Genomic DNA, 19,084 nt, shown 5'->3' with positions numbered 1-19,084 from the left:
CTATGCTATTAGCTATTAGTAAAGAAGGCCAATTCTATGCTTGGGATCATTAGAAAAGGTATTGAGAACAAAACGGCTAATATTACGTATAATGCTGTTGTACAAATCTATGGTAAGGCCACACCTGGAGTATTGTGTTCAGTTCTGGTCGCCACATCTCAAAAAAGACATAGTGGAAATGGATAAGGTGCAACAGAGAGTGACTAAGATGATTACTGGGCTGGGGCACCTTCCTTATGAGGAAAGGCTACGGCATTTGGGCCTCTTCAGCCTAGAAAAGAGGCACCTGAGGGGGGACATGATTGAGACATACAAAATTATGCAGGGGATGGACAGAGTGGATAGAGACATGCTCTTTCCACTCTTACATAACACCAGAACCAGGGGACATCCACTAAAATTGAGTGTTGGGCGGGTTAGGACAGACAAAAGAAAATATTTCTTTACTCAGCGTGTGGTCAGTTTGTGGAACTCCTTGCCACAGGATGTGGTGATGGCGTCTGGCCTGGATGCCTTTAAAAGGGGATTGGACAAGTTTCTGGATGAAAAATCCATTACGGGTTACAAGCCATGATGTGCATGTACAATCTCCTGATTTTAGAAGTGGGCTGTGTCAGAATGCCAGATGCAAGGGAGGGCACCAGGTTGAGGTCTCTTGTTATCTGGTGTGCTCCCTGGAGCATTTGGTGGGCCGCTGTGAGATATAGGTAGCTGGACTAGATGGGCCTATGGCCTGATCCAGTGGGCTGTTCTTATGTTCTTATGCCACTGCCCAGCAATGGAACTGTAGAGGCACAATGAAAAAATAACCAAGACACCAAGGGCACCGTGTATAGAGAACATTTGGGAACCTCTACCGTAAACAGTCTGGACCCCGGGTATCTTAGACTACCTGCTTCCATATGAGTCTACCCAAAAGTAGAGCAGGCTAAAATTGTTACCTGCATAGCAGAGTAAGTAACCAATCAGTTTCATAATCCTTCACTTCCAGTGTGTGTGCTATTCAAATTTTTCTATTTTTTGCCTAAAACTATTAGAATTTCATCTTGAACCATAAGGACTTGTTTGTAACCTATGCCAATAACTTCCCAAAGAGAGCTTTACATCATAAAATGAGTTTTCTTATCTTTGCAATGGCAGTCATTTTGATGATGATGTATGTAGCCGTGATCCAGACAAGAGTATGGCACTGAATATTCAGCTACATAGTCCCACTCAGTTCAGAATCTAGTGGCATAATCTTATGCATCTCTACTCAGAAGTAAAACCCATTGAATTCAATTGAACTTACTCCACATTGGCTGCGATCCCATGCATTTGTATATACTTTTGCTGTTAAATTTTGTATGCTGTCATACTATAAAAATCGATTACATGGTAGAAATAAACCACCCTTTTTTATCCTACTCATTTTAACAGAAATCAAAGGCATTCAGAACTGCTTAAAACTATTATAACTGTATTTAGAAGCATAACACAGGACTTTGTTAGGTAGCCAAATCATATATACTGTAGTCAGTTCTCAGTATCCACAGGGGATAGGTTCCAGTAAATGTAAATCTCACAGATACTGAATCCATTTATAGGGAATCATTGGGAGTAAGGATAGCTAACCTGCAGCCCAATCCTGAGCTGCCGGGAGAACAGGGCTGCCACGGCGCCAAAAACAGCTGCTGTGGCATCCTGAGTGCAACCAGGCAGCTAGCAGCAGCTCCTCAGTGGAAGAGGACCACTGTGGATAGCTTCAGGATGGCTACAGAGAGCTCCTAAATAACCAGAAGACCCCTTCTGGATCCATCCTTTGAGGGCTTTCTGCTTCTGCAGAAATTGGTATCTTCGGGGGGGGGGGCACCTGGGAATGGACCCCTGTGGATACTGAGGGCTCACTGTGTTTGCTGAGAACAAAATTGCATTGAACAACAGATACAATATATTAAACTTCCTTATCAGATTCCATTTTATTATCTTTGGCAACACAAATAACCACTGCACAACAAAAAGATAGTCTTTCTTTTAGGTGGAATGTGAGAGAAATGTCTCATATGTCCAGTAGCTCCTCATTCATTGTAGGCAAATATGTAGGAGGTCATTCTGTGCAATCATGATGTTCTATTATTGCTCTAATGATGCTAAATGAGAATAAATTGCATGCTGTGCCAGGAATAATTTTCTGAAAAAATTGGTTAAATATCTAGATTCCTTTTCAGTTTTACAAAGGTTATGTTAAGAAAAACAGTACCTTTTTGATTAACTAATAAAAAGATGAGAAGAGAAACTATTAATTGTATCACAGCCTGGTAAATTATTTCAGACATGTTGAGACTGATTTTAGAACAAGTAACTATCATTGTACAGAGTTTTATAAAATATAAAATGCAACTCTTTTGTCATTAATTTCATTTTAAATTTAAATTTCTTTTTAGAATTGGCTTGATCCTTTGAAAGAAATCAAAAGGCAAATTCGAAGTAAGTATTTCTGTGTTTCTGGTCATGCTGACTAATGAGGAACACATTTTCTGTTTTAAAGTTAGCTGCCTACTTAAACTGTATTCACCACGCTTGTCTGTTACGAACTGAAGTGCTGTAGTCAATACCCCTAAACTGCTATCAAGCTGGCCTTTCAATGTTTTCAATGTTTCAGGTTTTCAATGTTATCTATTGTTGTTGAGCTGTTTTTCCCTGTTGCCACAGCAAGGGGTCACTATTTCCAAAGTTACTGACCTGCTCGAATTGTCTCCAAGCAGCTGCAATTGTTTGTTTCCTGTTGTCTTCACAGCTGCACTTGCTTCAAAGCCCCAACAAAGCATATTCATGTCACACATTCATAACCTGAATGTCTGTAAATACATAGATTTCATGAAAAGATTGAAGAATGCATGTAGGCCAAGGTTGGCAACTTGTGGGCCAGATCTGACCTGCTACCCAAAGTCATTGACCCGCAGTCTTCTGCTCAACACCAACCAACAGGCATTTTTTTTAAAAGAAGGAGTGGCGGCAACACATCCACTCTGGGCAGGGGGCTCTGCCATTTCCTGTCCAGCGCACAGTGAATTGGCCGTAGTGATGGGACAATACATTCGTAAGCATTCAGTGGAAAGAGGAGCTATAAAAGGAAGGAAGGAGAGGGGGTGAGGTGCAGTGGGAATGGATCCCCAAGTGAAGGGAAAGTGGACAGGAAAGGAGATAGAGGCAGGGACGACTTCCCTTATGTACCTGATTTGCTAAAAAAACAAAAACTGATGCATGTACTTCTGCCTTGTGTGAGAACTTAGAATGAATACAGTCAGGATGCAAGCCTCCCCTCCATCTGTCTCCCGGTTTCGATCCCCCTGACTTCTTGTAAATTTTAAAAAAATAAACTAGCAGCTCCCTGTAAGTTCAGAACAGAGCAAATGGTTATAGAGCAGAATGAAGCAGTACATGCAGTTCTGTTCCAGTTCCTTTATTCCTGTTCTTTTTTACATTTTTATTTTAACTTCTTCCCTTTCTGAGCAGGGAGTCGAACTACTATAATTTTGAGTCGAGTTCTGGTTCTTTAGTATTTTTATTCCCTGCTTCAGCTCCAGTTCAGACACTAATGTTTAAAAAGTGGTTGTGTAACTGATTCAGACATTTTTTGGAGGTCTTGAACTTCTGCATACCTTTTTGGGTTCCCCTCCCTACAAAATATTTAGCCACTTTCCTCTTGTTGGACCATAGTTCTGTTTTATTGCCAAGTTGATTGGCACAGTGCCACCAATTTTGCTATTAGAGGGAATGACGAGGGAACGTTCAATTGACTTATGGTTTTTAATTGAGCAATACAGTATGAAAAATTAAAAGGTGCTTTTTCCTGCTTGTTGGGTCTACTTTCTTGACAGAGTAGGAAGGACTTGCTCAGTGACCAATTCCAATTGCTGTGCAGGTTGACCAGAAGGAGTGCAGCTCCTTGCATGAAGAGCCTGTCCAATTCCTCTAGGAGCCGTGGTCAGTCAGTCCCCTTGGCCATGCCATCCAGAGAGAGGGAGAACACAAGCTGTAATTTGCAACTTTTCATGCAAGGAGCTGCCCAGAAAAATAAAGTAACAAAGTACATAAGAATATAAGAAGAGCCCTTGCTGGATCAGGCCATAGGCCCATCTAGTCCAGCTTCCTGTATCTCACAGGGGCCTACCAAATGCCCCAGGAAGCACACAAGACAGCAAGATACCCACCTCCACTGGTGTCGCTAGGGGGGATGCGGTCTGCACCGGGTGACACGCCAGGGGGGTAACGTGCCCTGGGGGGACGCGCTAACATCGCAGCATTAGGAGCTACCCTGTTGTACTATACACTGTTGGATGTGGATTGTCCAGTGGAATGCAATGCAAAAAACAGAATTGAAATCACTCCTTTCGTTCAAAAGTCATGGCAAAAAAACCAGAAAGAAAAAATGCACGGAGCACTATGGAAAGTGAAAGTTTCAAAGGAATGTGAAAAAAACATTTTGGGGGCTGCATTCATTGGATCAGGACCATTCTGAGCTGGAGTCCTCTCAGCCTGCCCTTTTCGATGGAGCAAGGCAAGGTCACCTACTCATGAGTAAACGCTTAGCTGCACTAGGGTAAAGAGTCAAAACAATAGTGTGAAAAGTTTCACAGAAAATGGGGTTTTGAGGAGGGAGTTTAAGAGAACAAGAGAGGGTGCATTGTGTAGATCTGTAAGGGGGTTATGGGCATAATGAGCAGCAAGGGAGAAAGGGCAAAGCATATGTAGGAATAGGAAACTTCCAGGCAACTCAGGTTGATGGCATGAAGGTTAGGAGCAGGGCAGGCAGGATATGAGAGCAGAACATCAAAGCCATGGCAGACTTCAAAGTTAAGAACCAGGAGTTTGTGCTAGACTTAGGAGCAGACCGGAAGCTAGTGTAGGAATTTAAATGAAATGATTGGTGCAGTGGGAGAGGTGAATGGTTTGGCAAAAGTGTGTCAGTGTAATTTTCAGTGTACAGTACAATCTTTTCTGCATACAATATGCATATTCTTGTTTTTTTCACATTCCTTTGAAACTGCCTAATTGCAGATTTGCCCTGGCTATTCACCTTTAATGTGAAGTTTTATCCTCCTGATCCCTCGCAGTTAACAGAAGACATCACCAGGTAAGTTATTATGCATTACTACTTGATTTTGAATCAAGTATACATCTTAGAGTCATAAAAGAATTTGTGGATTTAATTGTGTAAGTGTAGAAGAATATCACGTCAAGGTAAAACAACTGCACAGCTTATTTGTCGTCTGTATCTCTGTACTGAGATGTATGTTTAGTTCCTTGTAACATCTCTTGAGTTTTGATTCTAAGGTAACTCCTGGGATTAGGATGGTGAGAAAATTAAAGTAGCAAGCAGAAGTGTATATTGCTAAAGATTATTTTAGATATAGTCAGGAAAAACAACCACTACCTATTAGGGCTTTTTGTTGAGGGAAGAAGACAAAAGTAGGAACGGGAACAAAAGGAACACCTGATCAGTGGCAAATGTTCAAACAACTTTGGTCATGGAAAGGGTAAGGAAGGGGTGTAGCATTTCCTATGCTGAAAATACTTCAAACTACTGAGGATATTTTGATATGAATAAAGATATCTCCTGTAAGTAGGAATGCTCTGTCCTCAAAAGATATGAATCCGGTACAGTATTGCCATGGATACCTGGAAGCTTGCACTGGAACCCCTACTAGAAACATTACCCCAAACTGGGAGTGAAACTAACTTTTGACTTTGAACCAGCTTCTTGCATGCTTACAACTAAGCTTTTCAGTCAGCTGCATTGTAAGGGTATTTACATTCCTTCCTTTTGTACCAATTTGTCAGGATTTTAGTAATTGTTTTTTCAATACTGTCAAGTGTGTTCTTATGTTTCATTTTATTTTTTGTTTTACCTGGGGAATGTAATAATGTGATTTGCCCTTGAATTAGTAATAAGGACTTTTGAAAAACTCTGAAAGATACAGTTATAGTTTTCTATGCTTATAGTATGAATATATTAACAAAGCCAAAAAGATTTATTTCTTAGATGTATTGCTTGTCATCTGTCGCTCAAAACATGTGGATTTTCTCGCCTAGTGACTAAAACTCATTTTAAAAAAACATAAAAATAGGCTTGTGTAACCAAGCTTAAATCTTCTGCGAAAGATACAAGACATATAAAATGAGGAAAAGGTTCCCATGCTAGGTCTTTTGCTCCTGTTAAAGATATTTTTACATGGGGTAGCATCCAGATGTTTGGTTCAGAGGCATACTGTTGGCAGATGCTCCTTATATGAATGGAAGAAGAGTTCTATTCATGCATGGACATTTTACATGAGTGGAAATTTAATTCATGGAAGGAGCTTATGCTAATGGCACATCACTGTGCCATAAGTCTGGGTGCTGCTTGATATTTTTAAAATTGGGAGAATTGCCTATAATTTATTACCTTCCATGTCAAGTTCAAAATAAGGCAGATTTATCTCACAGAGGACATCTTTTTCAGGTACTTCCTGTGCTTACAGCTTCGTCAGGATATTGCTTCTGGCCGGCTACCGTGTTCTTTTGTGACTCATGCACTTCTTGGTTCATATGCTCTGCAAGCTGAACTAGGTGACTATGATCCCGAGGAGCATAACAGTGATTACATTGGGGAATTCCAGTTTGCACCCAACCAAACGAAAGAGATGGAGGAGAAAGTAGTAGAATTGCACCAAACACACAAGTATGTCACTTTTGACCATTTTAATTGTGTTCATTTTCTTTTGTTAGTAACATGTAATAGTGGGTAGAATCTGAATAACTGGAACGCCTTTGTGTTTGTTTAAATGCTTAATTTCATTTGGAATCCTTAAAACATTTGGAAAGGCTCAAGCTTGAAGAGTGTTTTGTTCTTTGTTAAAGATACTTAGTAGACCTTCATTCAAAAGTCAGCCAAAGGTTGGATCCATAGAGTTAGCCAGTAAAAACAGCACTAAAAGATACTATGATGGAAATATACAGATGGAAACTCCCCTTGTACATGGAGATCATAATCTGCTGTCATCCATCCTCACAATGAACTTTGTAGCTGTGGCTACAGGGCTTGCATTTTAACTATATTGATTTTTAAATTTTACTTGGAAGTAATATCGCAGCATATTTGGCCAGTATGATAACTAATCAGTAAGTTTTAAACCAATACATTGCTGTTATTAAGACTATTTATACCACTTTTCAACAAAAGTGGTTCACTAGTTCACAAAGCAGTTTACAGGCAAAATGAATCAATAAATAGTTCCCTGTCTCGAATGGTTTCAGAGTCTAAAAAGAAGAGGCAGAAGAGACACTAGCAACAACCACTAGAGTAAATGCCATACTGGGGTGAAGGACAGTTGCTGTCCCCTTGCTAAATATGAGGACACCACATTAAAAGATGCCTGATTGCCCAGTTAGCAGGCATTCTTGTCTTGGAAACTTTTACAAGAATTGTGTACTGTGGAGCATCAGATTTGTGTAGTTAATATCACTTGGAAAAAATCAGAGTACCCTTTGCTTACAATTTCTGCAGGCACAAGGAGAATGGGATCCAATTTCTCCCTAACCTCAAGTCCCTATGTCACATTCCATGCTATTCTGGAGTGTTCCCTCAATCTCCAGGAAGTGCAAAGGACTGCAGAGGAAAGAAGGCAATGGGAAAGCTCCTTTGCATGAGCAGCCAGTTCTTTGGTTCCTGGATCAATATCTTTATTCTCATCAGGATTCCTCGAAAGCACTTGCAGTATTCTTTCAGGCAATTGCCTTTTCTTCCTCTGACAACTATAATGAATAATACGGTTGTATAAGGCTCAACCAGCAAGCTTTTTAAGTTTCCTTGTTGCTTGGGTTGTAAGCAGAAATGCTAAAGATACAGAAGGCTTTGCAGTCAAAAAACAAAAAAGCTATGCAGTCAGACAGCCAGCAGCAGGGTGGGGGCTATCCAGTGTTCTGCATCGAGTGCCACATGTATGATTATATGCCTCTGGGGCATAAGTCATGGGTGTGTCCTCGGTGCAAGGAGCTCCAGGCTCTCAGGGAACGCGTCCGCTCCCTTGAAGCCTTGGTGGCCAACCTGGAGAAGCGCAGGCAGCCAGAGGAGGACCGTGGGGAGACTTCCGGGGACGATCAGGCTTCGTCCCAACCTCAGGCGTGCAGCTCCTCGGCTGCCCGGGTGGGAAGTCTCGGGACTGGAGGACGTCATCCTGGAGAGGAGGGAAACAATCCCCTAGGGGGGATCCCTTCTCCAGGGGATGGGCCCGTATCCGAGCGCACTCGGGATACTCCTCGGCGGGAGGGGGGTCGGGGGCTTCTTGTAGTGGGGGATTCGATTATTAGAAACATAGAGAGGGGGGTTTGCGACGGATGTGAGGACCGCATGGTGACTTGCCTGCCTGGTGCGAAGGTTGCGGACATCACTTCTCGTCTAGACAGGCTAGTAGACAGTGCTGGGGGAGAGGTAGCGGCTATGGTGCATGTCGGCACCAACGATGTGGGCAAGTGTAGCTGGGAGGTCCTGGAGGCCAAATTTAGGCTTTTAGGCAGGAAGCTGAAAGCCAGGACCTCAAAGGTAGCGTTCTCTGAAGTGCTACCTGTTCCATGCGCAGGGCCAGCTAGGCAGGCGGAGATCAGGGGTCTCAATGCGTGGATGAGAGGGTGGTGTAGGGAGGAGGGGTTTAGATTCGTTAGGCACTGGGGAACGTTTTGGGACAAGCGGGGCCTGTACAAGAGGGACGGGCTCCATTTGAACCAGAATGGAACCAGACTGCTGGCGCATAACATTAAAAAGGTGGCAGAGCAGCTTTTAAACTGATCCCTGGGGGAAGGCCGACAGGAGCCGAGGGGCATCCGGTTCGGGACTCCTCATCCCTATGGGTGGATGAGGATGGGGAGGTTAGAGAACAACAAGACAAAGGCAGGGTAGGAGAAGAAATTGGGAAAGGTAGGGTGATGGGATGTGATAGACGGTTTGGCACAATGAGAGGATGCGGGGACAAAGGAGCGAATAAGCAGCCCATCCTGGGGCATTCCGTGTATAAATGCTTTTATGCGAATGCCCGAAGTCTACGAGCAAAGGTGGGAGAACTGGAATGTCTGGTGACAAGGGAAAATATTGACATAGTGGGCATAACAGAAACCTGGTGGAATGCGGAGAATCAGTGGGATACCGCAATCCCGGGCTATAAACTCTACAGGAGGGACAGGCAGGGGCGTGTTGGAGGTGGGGTGGCCCTTTATGTTAAGGAAGGGATAGAATCCAGCAAAGTAGAGATTGAAGGTGGGTCTGACTCCACCGTAGAATCTCTGTGGGTTAAATTACCAGGCTTGTGCAGCGATGTAATACTGGGGGCGTGCTATCGTCCTCCAGACCAGAAATCGGATGGGGACCTTGAAATGAGGAAACAAGGAAGGACAGGGTTGTAATCATGGGGGACTTCAATTATCCTCATATTGACTGGGTCAATTTGTGTTCTGGTCACGATAAGGAAACCGGATTTCTTGACGTGCTAAATGACTGTGGCTTAGATCAGCTAGTCACGGAGCCCACCAGAGGACAGGTGACTCTGGATTTAATTTTGTGCGGTACGCAGGACCTGGTTAGAGATGTAAACGTTACTGAGCCATTGGGGAACAGTGATCATGCTGCGATCCGTTTTGACGTGCACGTTGGGGGAAGAATACCAGGCAAATCTCTAACAAAAACCCTTGAATTCCGACGGGCGGACTTCCCTCAAATGAGGAGGCTGGTTAGAAGGAGGTTGAAAGGGAGGGTAAAAAGAGTCCAGTCTCTCCAGAGTGCATGGAGGCTGCTTAAAACAACAGTAATAGAGGCCCAGCAGAGGTGTATACCGCAAAGAAAGAAGGGTTCCACTAAATCCAGGAGAGTGCCCGCATGGCTAACCAGCCAAGTTAGAGAGGCTGTGAAGGGCAAGGAAGCTTCCTTCCGTAAATGGAAGTCTTGCCCTAATGAAGAGAATAAAAAGGAACATAAACTGTGGCAAAAGAAATGTAAGAAGGTGATAGGGGAGGGCAGGCGAGACTATGAGGAACGCATGGCCAGCAACATTAAGGGGAATAATAAAAGCTTCTTCAAATATGTTAGAAGCAGGAAACCCACCAGAGAAGTGGTTGGCCCTCTGGATGGTGAGGGAGGGAAAGGGGAGATAAAAGGAGACTTAGAGATGGCAGAGAAATTAAATGAGTTCTTTGCATCTGTCTTCACGGCAGAAGACCTCGGGCAGATACCGCTGCCCGAACAGCCCCTCCTAACCGAGGAGTTAAGTCAGATAGAGGTGAAAAGAGAAGATGTTTCAGACCTCATTGATAAATTAAAGATCAATAAGTCACCGGGCCCCGATGGCATCCACCCAAGGGTTATTAAGGAATTGAAGAATGAAGTTGCAGATCTCTTGACTAAGGTATGCAACTTGTCCCTCAAAACGGCCACAGTGCCAGAAGATTGGAGGATAGCAAATGTCACGCCTATTTTTAAAAAGGGAAAGAGGGGGGACCCGGGAAACTATAGGCCGGTCAGCCTAACATCCATACCGGGTAAGATGGTGGAATGCCTCATCAAAGATAGGATCTCAAAACACATAGACGAACAGGCCTTGCTGAGGGAGAGTCAGCATGACTTCTGTAAGGGTAAGTCTTGCCTCACAAACCTTATAGAATTCTTTGAAAAGGTCAACAGGCATGTGGATGCGGGAGAACCCGTGGACATTATATATCTGGACTTTCAGAAGGCGTTTGACACGGTCCCTCACCAAAGGCTACTGAAAAAACTCCACAGTCAGGGAATTAGAGGACAGGTCCTCTCGTGGATTGAGAACTGGTTGGAGGCCAGGAAGCAGAGAGTGGGTGTCAATGGGCAATTTTCACAATGGAGAGAGGTGAAAAGCGGTGTGCCCCAAGGATCTGTCCTGGGACCGGTGCTTTTCAACCTCTTCATAAATGACCTGGAGACAGGGTTGAGCAGTGAAGTGGCTAAGTTTGCAGACGACACCAAACTTTTCCAAGTGGTAAAGACCAGAAGTGATTGTGAGGAGCTCCAGAAGGATCTCTCCAGACTGGCAGAATGGGCAGCAAAATGGCAGATGCGCTTCAATGTCAGTAAGTGTAAAGTCATGCACATTGGGGCAAAAAATCAAAACTTTAGATATAGGCTGATGGGTTCTGAGCTGTCTGTGACAGATCAGGAGAGAGATCTTGGGGTGGTGGTGGACAGGTCGATGAAAGTGTCGACCCAATGTGCGGCGGCAGTGAAGAAGGCCAATTCTATGCTTGGGATCATTAGGAAGGGTATTGAGAACAAAACGGCTAATATTATAATGCCGTTGTACAAATCGATGGTAAGGCCACACCTGGAGTATTGTGTCCAGTTCTGGTCGCCGCATCTCAAAAAAGACATAGTGGAAATGGAAAAGGTGCAAAAGAGCGCGACTAAGCTGATTACGGGGCTGGGGCACCTTCCTTATGAGGAAAGGCTACGGCGTTTGGGCCTCTTCAGCCTAGAAAAGAGACGCTTGAGGGGGGACATGATTGAGACATACAAAATTATGCAGGGGATGGACAGAGTGGATAGGGAGATGCTCTTTACACTCTCACATAATACCAGAACCAGGGGACATCCACTAAAATTGAGTGTTGGGCGGGTTAGGACAGACAAAAGAAAATATTTCTTTACTCAGCGCGTGGTCAGTCTGTGGAACTCCTTGCCACAGGATGTGGTGCTGGCGTCTAGCCTAGACGCCTTTAAAAGGGGATTGGACGAGTTTCTGGAGGAAAAATCCATTATGGGGTACAAGCCATGATGTGTATGCGCAACCTCCTGATTTTAGGAATGGGTTAAGTCAGAATGCCAGATGTAGGGGAGAGCACCAGGACGAGGTCTCTTGTTATCTGGTGTGCTCCCTGGGGCATTTGGTGGGCCGCTGTGAGATACAGGAAGCTGGACTAGATGGGCCTATCGCCTGATCCAGTGGGGCTGTTCTTATGTTCTTATGTTCTTATGTAAGGCTGACCAAATCACTCTGAAGTAGTGTTTGTAGGAAGGGGAACCAATTAACTTCGTAAGGATTCAAAATTGAAATTTCAATTTTGAATTTCAGAATTTCAAAATTGAAAAGAAGGTACACTCTGTGTTAGGAAAAACTTGGAGAAAGAAATTGACAGAATCTTGCAGAGTAGCAATGACAGTCTTTGACTCAACCTGCCGGCTTAGAATAAGTCTTTTTAGAAAAAGTAAGCAAGTACTTAAAATGGTAAGACTCCTTTGCATTTCTAAAAAACTAAATGGTTTTCGATTGCCTTACAGCTGACAAACTAGCCATTATTAAGTATGTCTCAACATGTTTTACAGCCTAGACTTATACTTGCTTCAGAATAAGTGTCCTTGATTTCAATGTTGCTTTCTCTCAGGGAAGTAAGATTGCCACCACTGTGTACTTTCTAAAGGTATCTGGCTGCCCATTACTGCGAAACATAACAGTGGACTAAACAGACCTAAGTGTGATCCAGGAAGCCAATTCTGATTATTATATTTTTAGCTTAACTTTTTTCTGTCTCTTCATACTTCCAGAGGCTTGACACCAGCGCAAGCAGATGCCCAGTTCTTAGAAAACGCCAAGAGACTTGCCATGTATGGAGTGGATTTACACCATGCCAAGGTATTCCTCTACATTTTTTTTTAAGTTTAAAATGCAGACATACAATATCCAAAAGCACAAGTACCCAAAAATCATCGTTGCTGAATGCATAAGATGTGGGGCAAGGAAGCAAGTGCTGTTTTTGACCTCGAAAATCAATCTGACGGAAAATTCTTGCAGGTCCTTCAAACTTCTATTATTTGCATCACTCCAATCATAATGAATTTGTCTTTATTTTTAATCTTTATATACAGCCCTTCCTCCAAGAAACTTGGGCAGACATATGTGGCTTTTCCCCTTCTTTTTTAAATCCCCGCAGTAGCCCTGCAATATGGAATAGATGGACTAGATAGCAACTGGCCAAAGTTGTTTATTGAGCTTCCTGACTGAACAAGAATTTGAACCTGGATCTTCCTGATCCATGTCTAATCCTTTAACTTCATCATGCTGGCTCTCTATTCCATCTAGATCAGCAGTTCCCAAACTGGTGGGACATTATGTATTTCTGGTGGGGATCACCTGCAAGCTGAGAACTTTAGCTTATTCTCTTGCTGTTTTCATTGTCTTTCTTTCTGAATTCCCATTATGTTTAGTTTAAAAAAGTTTCTACAATTGTCTTGATAGGATTCTGAAGGTGTGGACATCATGTTAGGAGTGTGTGCCAATGGGCTACACATTTACAAGGACAGACTCCGAATCAACCGTTTTGCTTGGCCCAAAATTTTGAAGATTTCTTACAAACGCAGTAACTTTTATATTAAAGTGAGACCAACTGAGGTAAGTACTTTTCTACCACAGCTCAGAAGCTATGTGAAAATACAGGCCAGTCTTTTAGTGGTTCCAGTTGAAAACTTAGGGTTATGTTTGCACCATATGGTATAGGACATACCACCATCTTGGGTGATATTACAGTTTCAATATGCCAGCATTTTCCTAATATCTGGATAGACCTAACAAGACAGAACAAGGGTAATTTGTTTTTAAGCCACATGCTGCACAGTAGTAATTTTATGTAAATGAGGTCTATTTGGGGAGGTCTAGAGTTTTGTTTTATGCTAAAGGTAGCTTATGATAGAGAAGTTTTACCATAAACCTGAGGTATTCAATCTGTACAATGGGCCTCCCTAGGGAGGTATGGCTAGCCCTCGGGCATCTTGGGTTGCTCAGCTGCATGTGCTGCCTCCCTACTTGTTGCTTTTCTGCAGCTGTGAACGAGTTGGGTGGGGCAGTGTGAGGTAGGGAGGGTGTGTGAAACGTGGGGGAAACGTGGGGGGTGAGGTGGGGAACCTGTGAAACATGGAGGGGGGAGGTTGTGAAGCCTCCCCGCCAAACCAAGAGAAGGCTGGCTGGGCAGCGGTGTACTCCTGGCAGCCTTCAAGCTGGGAGGGAAGAGTAAGTACAGGCAGCACAGCGCTTTCCTCCTCTTGGGAAGGAGGGAGCCCAGCCTCCTCTTGGTGGAGAGGGGGGTGTCCAAATGCCACAGCCTGCATTCCTCTGTCTTGCCTGGGGGGAATAGGGTTGGCATGTGCATGTTGGGGTGTATGTGTGTGAGCACACCCCCATCTGCTTTGGCGGTGAGTTGTAATCTTGCTCTGTGTGGCTGCAGTCCTATCCATGCTTTCCTGGGAGTAAGCCCCATTGACTCAAATGGGACTTACTGCCGAGCAGACCTACATAGGCTTGGGGTCTGTGTCAGCTTAACCAAGGATCTTCACCTTTCTCTTTTTCTTCCCCCTTCCAAAAAGGAAAAAAAAACCCACCTCTTGATCAGTTAAGATCAGTTCAAAAATTGATTAAAATATAAAAATACCCATTTCTTTTCAGCCACCCCCCTTTTTCCTCCTGTCTCCTTTTGGAGGGGGGGGGGTAATTCCCATGTTGGCTGCTATTAAAAGACAAAAGGCACAATCCTAGCTAGGTCCACGCAGAAGTAAGTCCTGTTGTGTTCAATTGGACTTACTCCCAGTGAGGTTAGGATTGCAGCCAAACAGTCTCTGGGTCTCAGTGTCACATCAGTTTGCAATTAGCAGATACACACAAAACAAAGTCTTCCCCTCCCCCAGCAAAGTCATCACTTCCCCCCTCCCTTTCCAAAACCCCCCAGGTATGCTGCTAACAAACTCAGGGCACAATCCTAACCAGGTCTATTCAGAAGTAAGTCTATTTTGTTCAATGGGGATTACTCTCAGGTAAGTGTGGTTAGGATTGCAACCTCAGTGCTGGCAGCTGTTTTTTTGTTTCTAGTGTATAATTATAACACTTTCATCCTCATTTTGGGGGTAACTGAGGTGAGGTGATATAATGGGGAGCCGTGGCCAATGACCATAAGGATCAGGGGAGCCGCGGGCCAGAAAAGTTCGAGAACCACTGCCATAAACCAAAGGTGGTATTAGCTGACACGTATGTTTTTCCCATGAAGTACACTTCAGCAAATGAATCAAAAGCACTTTGCTTTCCAGCTGCCTCATATTTCAGGAGCAATTGTCAGATCCATTTGAAATGTACAGTATTTGTTGTTGAAAGCAGAATAGAAGTTTGAAACCTGCTGAAGTATGTGAAAAGGAGGCATTTCAGGTTGATACTTGAAGGAAACTTATACTAGCTATTTAGTCTAACTTCTAACTTGCTGTTCATCCACTTGCTTTGGTTTTTAAATGAATCTGTGGACTACTGTCACTAGTTTTAGTAATGCTAATGCATGCAGTGTTCAACACTACAAGTAAAATGCTTATAGTTAAATATTTGATTAAAAATATATAATAGGCTATGAACCACAGACACTATATGTGTGTGGTGGCAAGAACTCTCCTTATAAGAAGGTTCTTCTAATTTTTGCTGGTCGAATCTGTGCTGCCAAAGTGGCAAGCCATAATTTAGTTTAGAAGTAAGTTGCCCCTTTGACCTTAGAACAGTTGTAGAAAAATCTTTGAAGCAAGCACTCACTGTTCTTGTGGCTGTCACATCTAAATACATTATTTTTTTGTTTTTTGATTATGTATTTTAATATTTTTCATAATCTAGACCAGACTTTCTCTGTTCATGTCACCCCTACAGTTCTCAGTAACTTTTCACAAAGCTCCTAGAGTCCTGTCGTTGTGTTTCCCTTAAAAAATTAAGATATCCCGTGGTGCCCCTGTGAGTTCAATGTACCGCCCCAGATCACTGCAGCACACAGTTTGGGAACTACGCATCTAGACTGAAGGCTTAGTCTAGAGAACAACAAGACAAGGCTTAGTCTAGAGAACAACAAGACAAAGGCAGGGTAGGAGAAGAAATTGGGAAAGGTAGGGTGATGGGATGTGATAGACGGTTTGGCACAATGAGAGGATGCGGGGACAAAGGAACGAATAAGCAGCCCATCCTGGGGCATTCCGTGTATAAATGCTTTTATGCGAATGCCCGAAGTCTACGAGCAAAGGTGGGAGAACTGGAATGTCTGGTGACAAGGGAAAATATTGACATAGTGGGCATAACGGAAACCTGGTGGAATGCGGAGAATCCGTGGGATACCGCAATCCCGGGCTATAAACTCTACAGGAGCGACAGGCAGGGGCGTGTTGGAGGTGGGGTGGCCCTTTATGTTAAGGAAGGGATAGAATCCAGCAAAGTAGAGATTGAAGGTGGGTCCGACTCCACCGTAGAATCTCTGTGGGTTAAATTACCAGGCTTGTGCAGCGATGTAATACTGGGGGCGTGCTATCGTCCTCCAGACCAGAAATCGGATGGGGACCTTGAAATGAGGAAACAGATCAGGGAGGTGACAAGGAGGGACAGGGTTGTAATCATGGGGGACTTCAATTATCCTCATATTGACTGGGTCAATTTGTGTTCTGGTCACGATAAGGAAACCGGATTTCTTGACGTGCTAAATGACTGTGGCTTAGATCAGCTAGTCACGGAGCCCACCAGAGGACAGGTGACTCTGGATTTAATTTTGTGCGGTACGCAGGACCTGGTTAGAGATGTAAACGTTACTGAGCCATTGGGGAACAGTGATCATGCTGCGATCTGTTTTGACGTGCACGTTGGGGGAAGAATACCAGGCAAATCTCTAACAAAAACCCTTGAATTCCGACGGGCGGACTTCCCTCAAATGAGGAGGCTGGTTAGAAGGAGGTTGAAAGGGAGGGTAAAAAGAGTCCAGTCTCTCCAGAGTGCATGGAGGCTGCTTAAAACAACAGTAATAGAGGCCCAGCAGAGGTGTATACCGCAAAGAAAGAAGGGTTCCACTAAATCCAGGAGAGTGCCCGCATGGCTAACCAGCCAAGTTAGAGAGGCTGTGAAGGGCAAGGAAGCTTCCTTCCGTAAATGGAAGTCTTGCCCTAATGAAGAGAATAAAAAGGAACATAAACTGTGGCAAAAGAAATGTAAGAAGGTGATAGGGGAGGCCAAGCGAGACTATGAGGAACGCATGGCCGGCAACATTAAGGGGAATAATAAAAGCTTCTTCAAATATGTTAGAAGCAGGAAACCCGCCAGAGAAGCGGTTGGCCCTCTGGATGGTGAGGGAGGGAAAGGGGAGATAAAAGGAGACTTAGAGATGGCAGAGAAATTAAATGAGTTCTTTGCATCTGTCTTCACGGCAGAAGACCTCGGGCAGATACCGCTGCCCGAATGGCCCTTCCTAACCGAGGAGTTAAGTCAGATAGAGGTTAAAAGAGAAGATGTTTCAGACCTCATTGATAAACTAAAGATCAATAAGTCACCGGGCCCTGATGGCATACACCCAAGGGTTATTAAGGAATTGAAGAATGAAGTTGCAGATCTCTTGACTAAGGTATGCAACTTGTCCCTCAAAACGGCCACGGTGCCAGAAGATTGGAGGATAGCAAATGTCACGCCTATTTTTAAAAAGGGAAAGAGGGGGGACCCGGGAAACTATAGGCCGGTCAGCCTAACATCCATACCGGGTAAGATGGTGGAATGCCTCATCAAAGATAGGATCTCAAAACACATAGACGAACAGGCCTTGCTGAGGGAGAGTCAGCATGGCTTCTGTAAGGATAAGTCTTGCCTCACAAACCTTATAGAATTCTTTGAAAAGGTCAACAGGCATGTGGATGTGGGAGAACCCGTGGACATTATATATCTGGACTTTCAGAAGGCGTTTGACACGGTCCCTCACCAAAGGCTACTGAAAAAACTCCACAGTCAGGGAATTAGAGGACAGGTCCTCTCGTGGATTGAGAACTGGTTGGAGGCCAGGAAGCAGAGAGTGGGTGTCAATGGGCAATTTTCACAATGGAGAGAGGTGAAAAGCGGTGTGCCCCAAGCATCTGTCCTGGGACCAGTGCTTTTCAACCTCTTCATAAATGACCTGGAGACAGGGTTGAGCAGTGAAGTGGCTAAGTTTGCAGACGACACCAAACTTTTCCGAGTGGTAAAGACCAGAAGTGATTGTGAGGAGCTCCAGAAGGATCTCTCCAGACTGGCAGAATGGGCAGCAAAATGGCAGATGCGCTTCAATGTCAGTAAGTGTAAAGTCATGCACATTGGGGCAAAAAATCAAAACTTTAGATATAGGCTGATGGGTTCTGAGCTGTCTGTGACAGATCAGGAGAGAGATCTTGGGGTGGTGGTGGACAGGTCGATGAAAGTGTCGACCCAATGTGCGGCGGCAGTGAAGAAGGCCAATTCTATGCTTGGGATCATTAGGAAGGGTATTGAGAACAAAACGGTTAGTATTATAATGCTGTTGTACAAATCGATGGTAAGGCCACACCTGGAGTATTGTGTCCAGTTCTGGTCGCTGCATCTCAAAAAAGACATAGTGGAAATGGAAAAGGTGCAAAAGAGAGCGACTAAGATGATTACGGGGCTGGGGCACCTTCCTTATGAGTAAAGGCTACGGCGTTTGGGCCTCTTCAGCCTAGAAAAGAGACGCTTGAGGGGGGACATGATTGAGACATACAAAATTATGCAGGGGATGGACAGAGTGGATAGGGAGATGCTCTTTACACTCTCACATAATACCAGAACCAGGGGACATCCACTAAAATTGAGTGTTGGGCGGGTTAGGACAGACAAAAGAAAATATTTCTTTACTCAGCGCGTGGTCAGTCTGTGGAACTCCTTGCCACAGGATGTGGTGCTGGCGTCTAGCCTAGACGCCTTTAAAAGGGGATTGGACGAGTTTCTGGAGGAAAAATCCATTATGGGGTACAAGCCATGATGTGTATGCGCAACCTCCTGATTTTAGGAATGGGTTAAGTCAGAATGCCAGATGTAGGGGAGAGCACCAGGATGAGGTCTCTTGTTATCTGGTGTGCTCCCTGGGGCATTTGGTGGGCCGCTGTGAGATACAGGAAGCTGGACTAGATGGGCCTATGGCCTGATCCAGTGGGGCTGTTCTTATGTTCTTATGTTAAGGCTTCCAATAGATTACAGAAAATGTTAGACTAGTAATACACAATCAGAATAATTAAATTCTCGGGCCACCAATA

The 19,084-nt window shown here is 44.1% G+C and overlaps 1 protein-coding gene across 5 annotated transcripts in view; it reads left to right on the top strand.

Moving 5' to 3' along the window:
• EPB41L2 (erythrocyte membrane protein band 4.1 like 2) overlaps positions 1–19,084 on the top strand; it is a 125,358-nt gene that overhangs the window by 76,471 nt on the left and 29,803 nt on the right. For all 5 annotated transcript variants that reach the window (XM_066614573.1, XM_066614565.1, XM_066614549.1 and 2 more), the window contains exons 5-9: positions 2,424–2,466; positions 5,041–5,116; positions 6,485–6,703; positions 12,575–12,662; positions 13,266–13,418. In XM_066614573.1, the coding sequence (XP_066470670.1) occupies positions 2,424–2,466; positions 5,041–5,116; positions 6,485–6,703; positions 12,575–12,662; positions 13,266–13,418 (579 nt within the window). The remainder of the gene's footprint in view (positions 1–2,423; positions 2,467–5,040; positions 5,117–6,484; positions 6,704–12,574; positions 12,663–13,265; positions 13,419–19,084) is intronic.

This window comes from Tiliqua scincoides, chromosome 1 (assembly GCF_035046505.1).
Source record: "Tiliqua scincoides isolate rTilSci1 chromosome 1, rTilSci1.hap2, whole genome shotgun sequence".
NCBI lineage: Eukaryota > Metazoa > Chordata > Lepidosauria > Squamata > Scincidae > Tiliqua > Tiliqua scincoides.
This window is presented reverse-complemented; position numbering and strand designations above follow the sequence as displayed.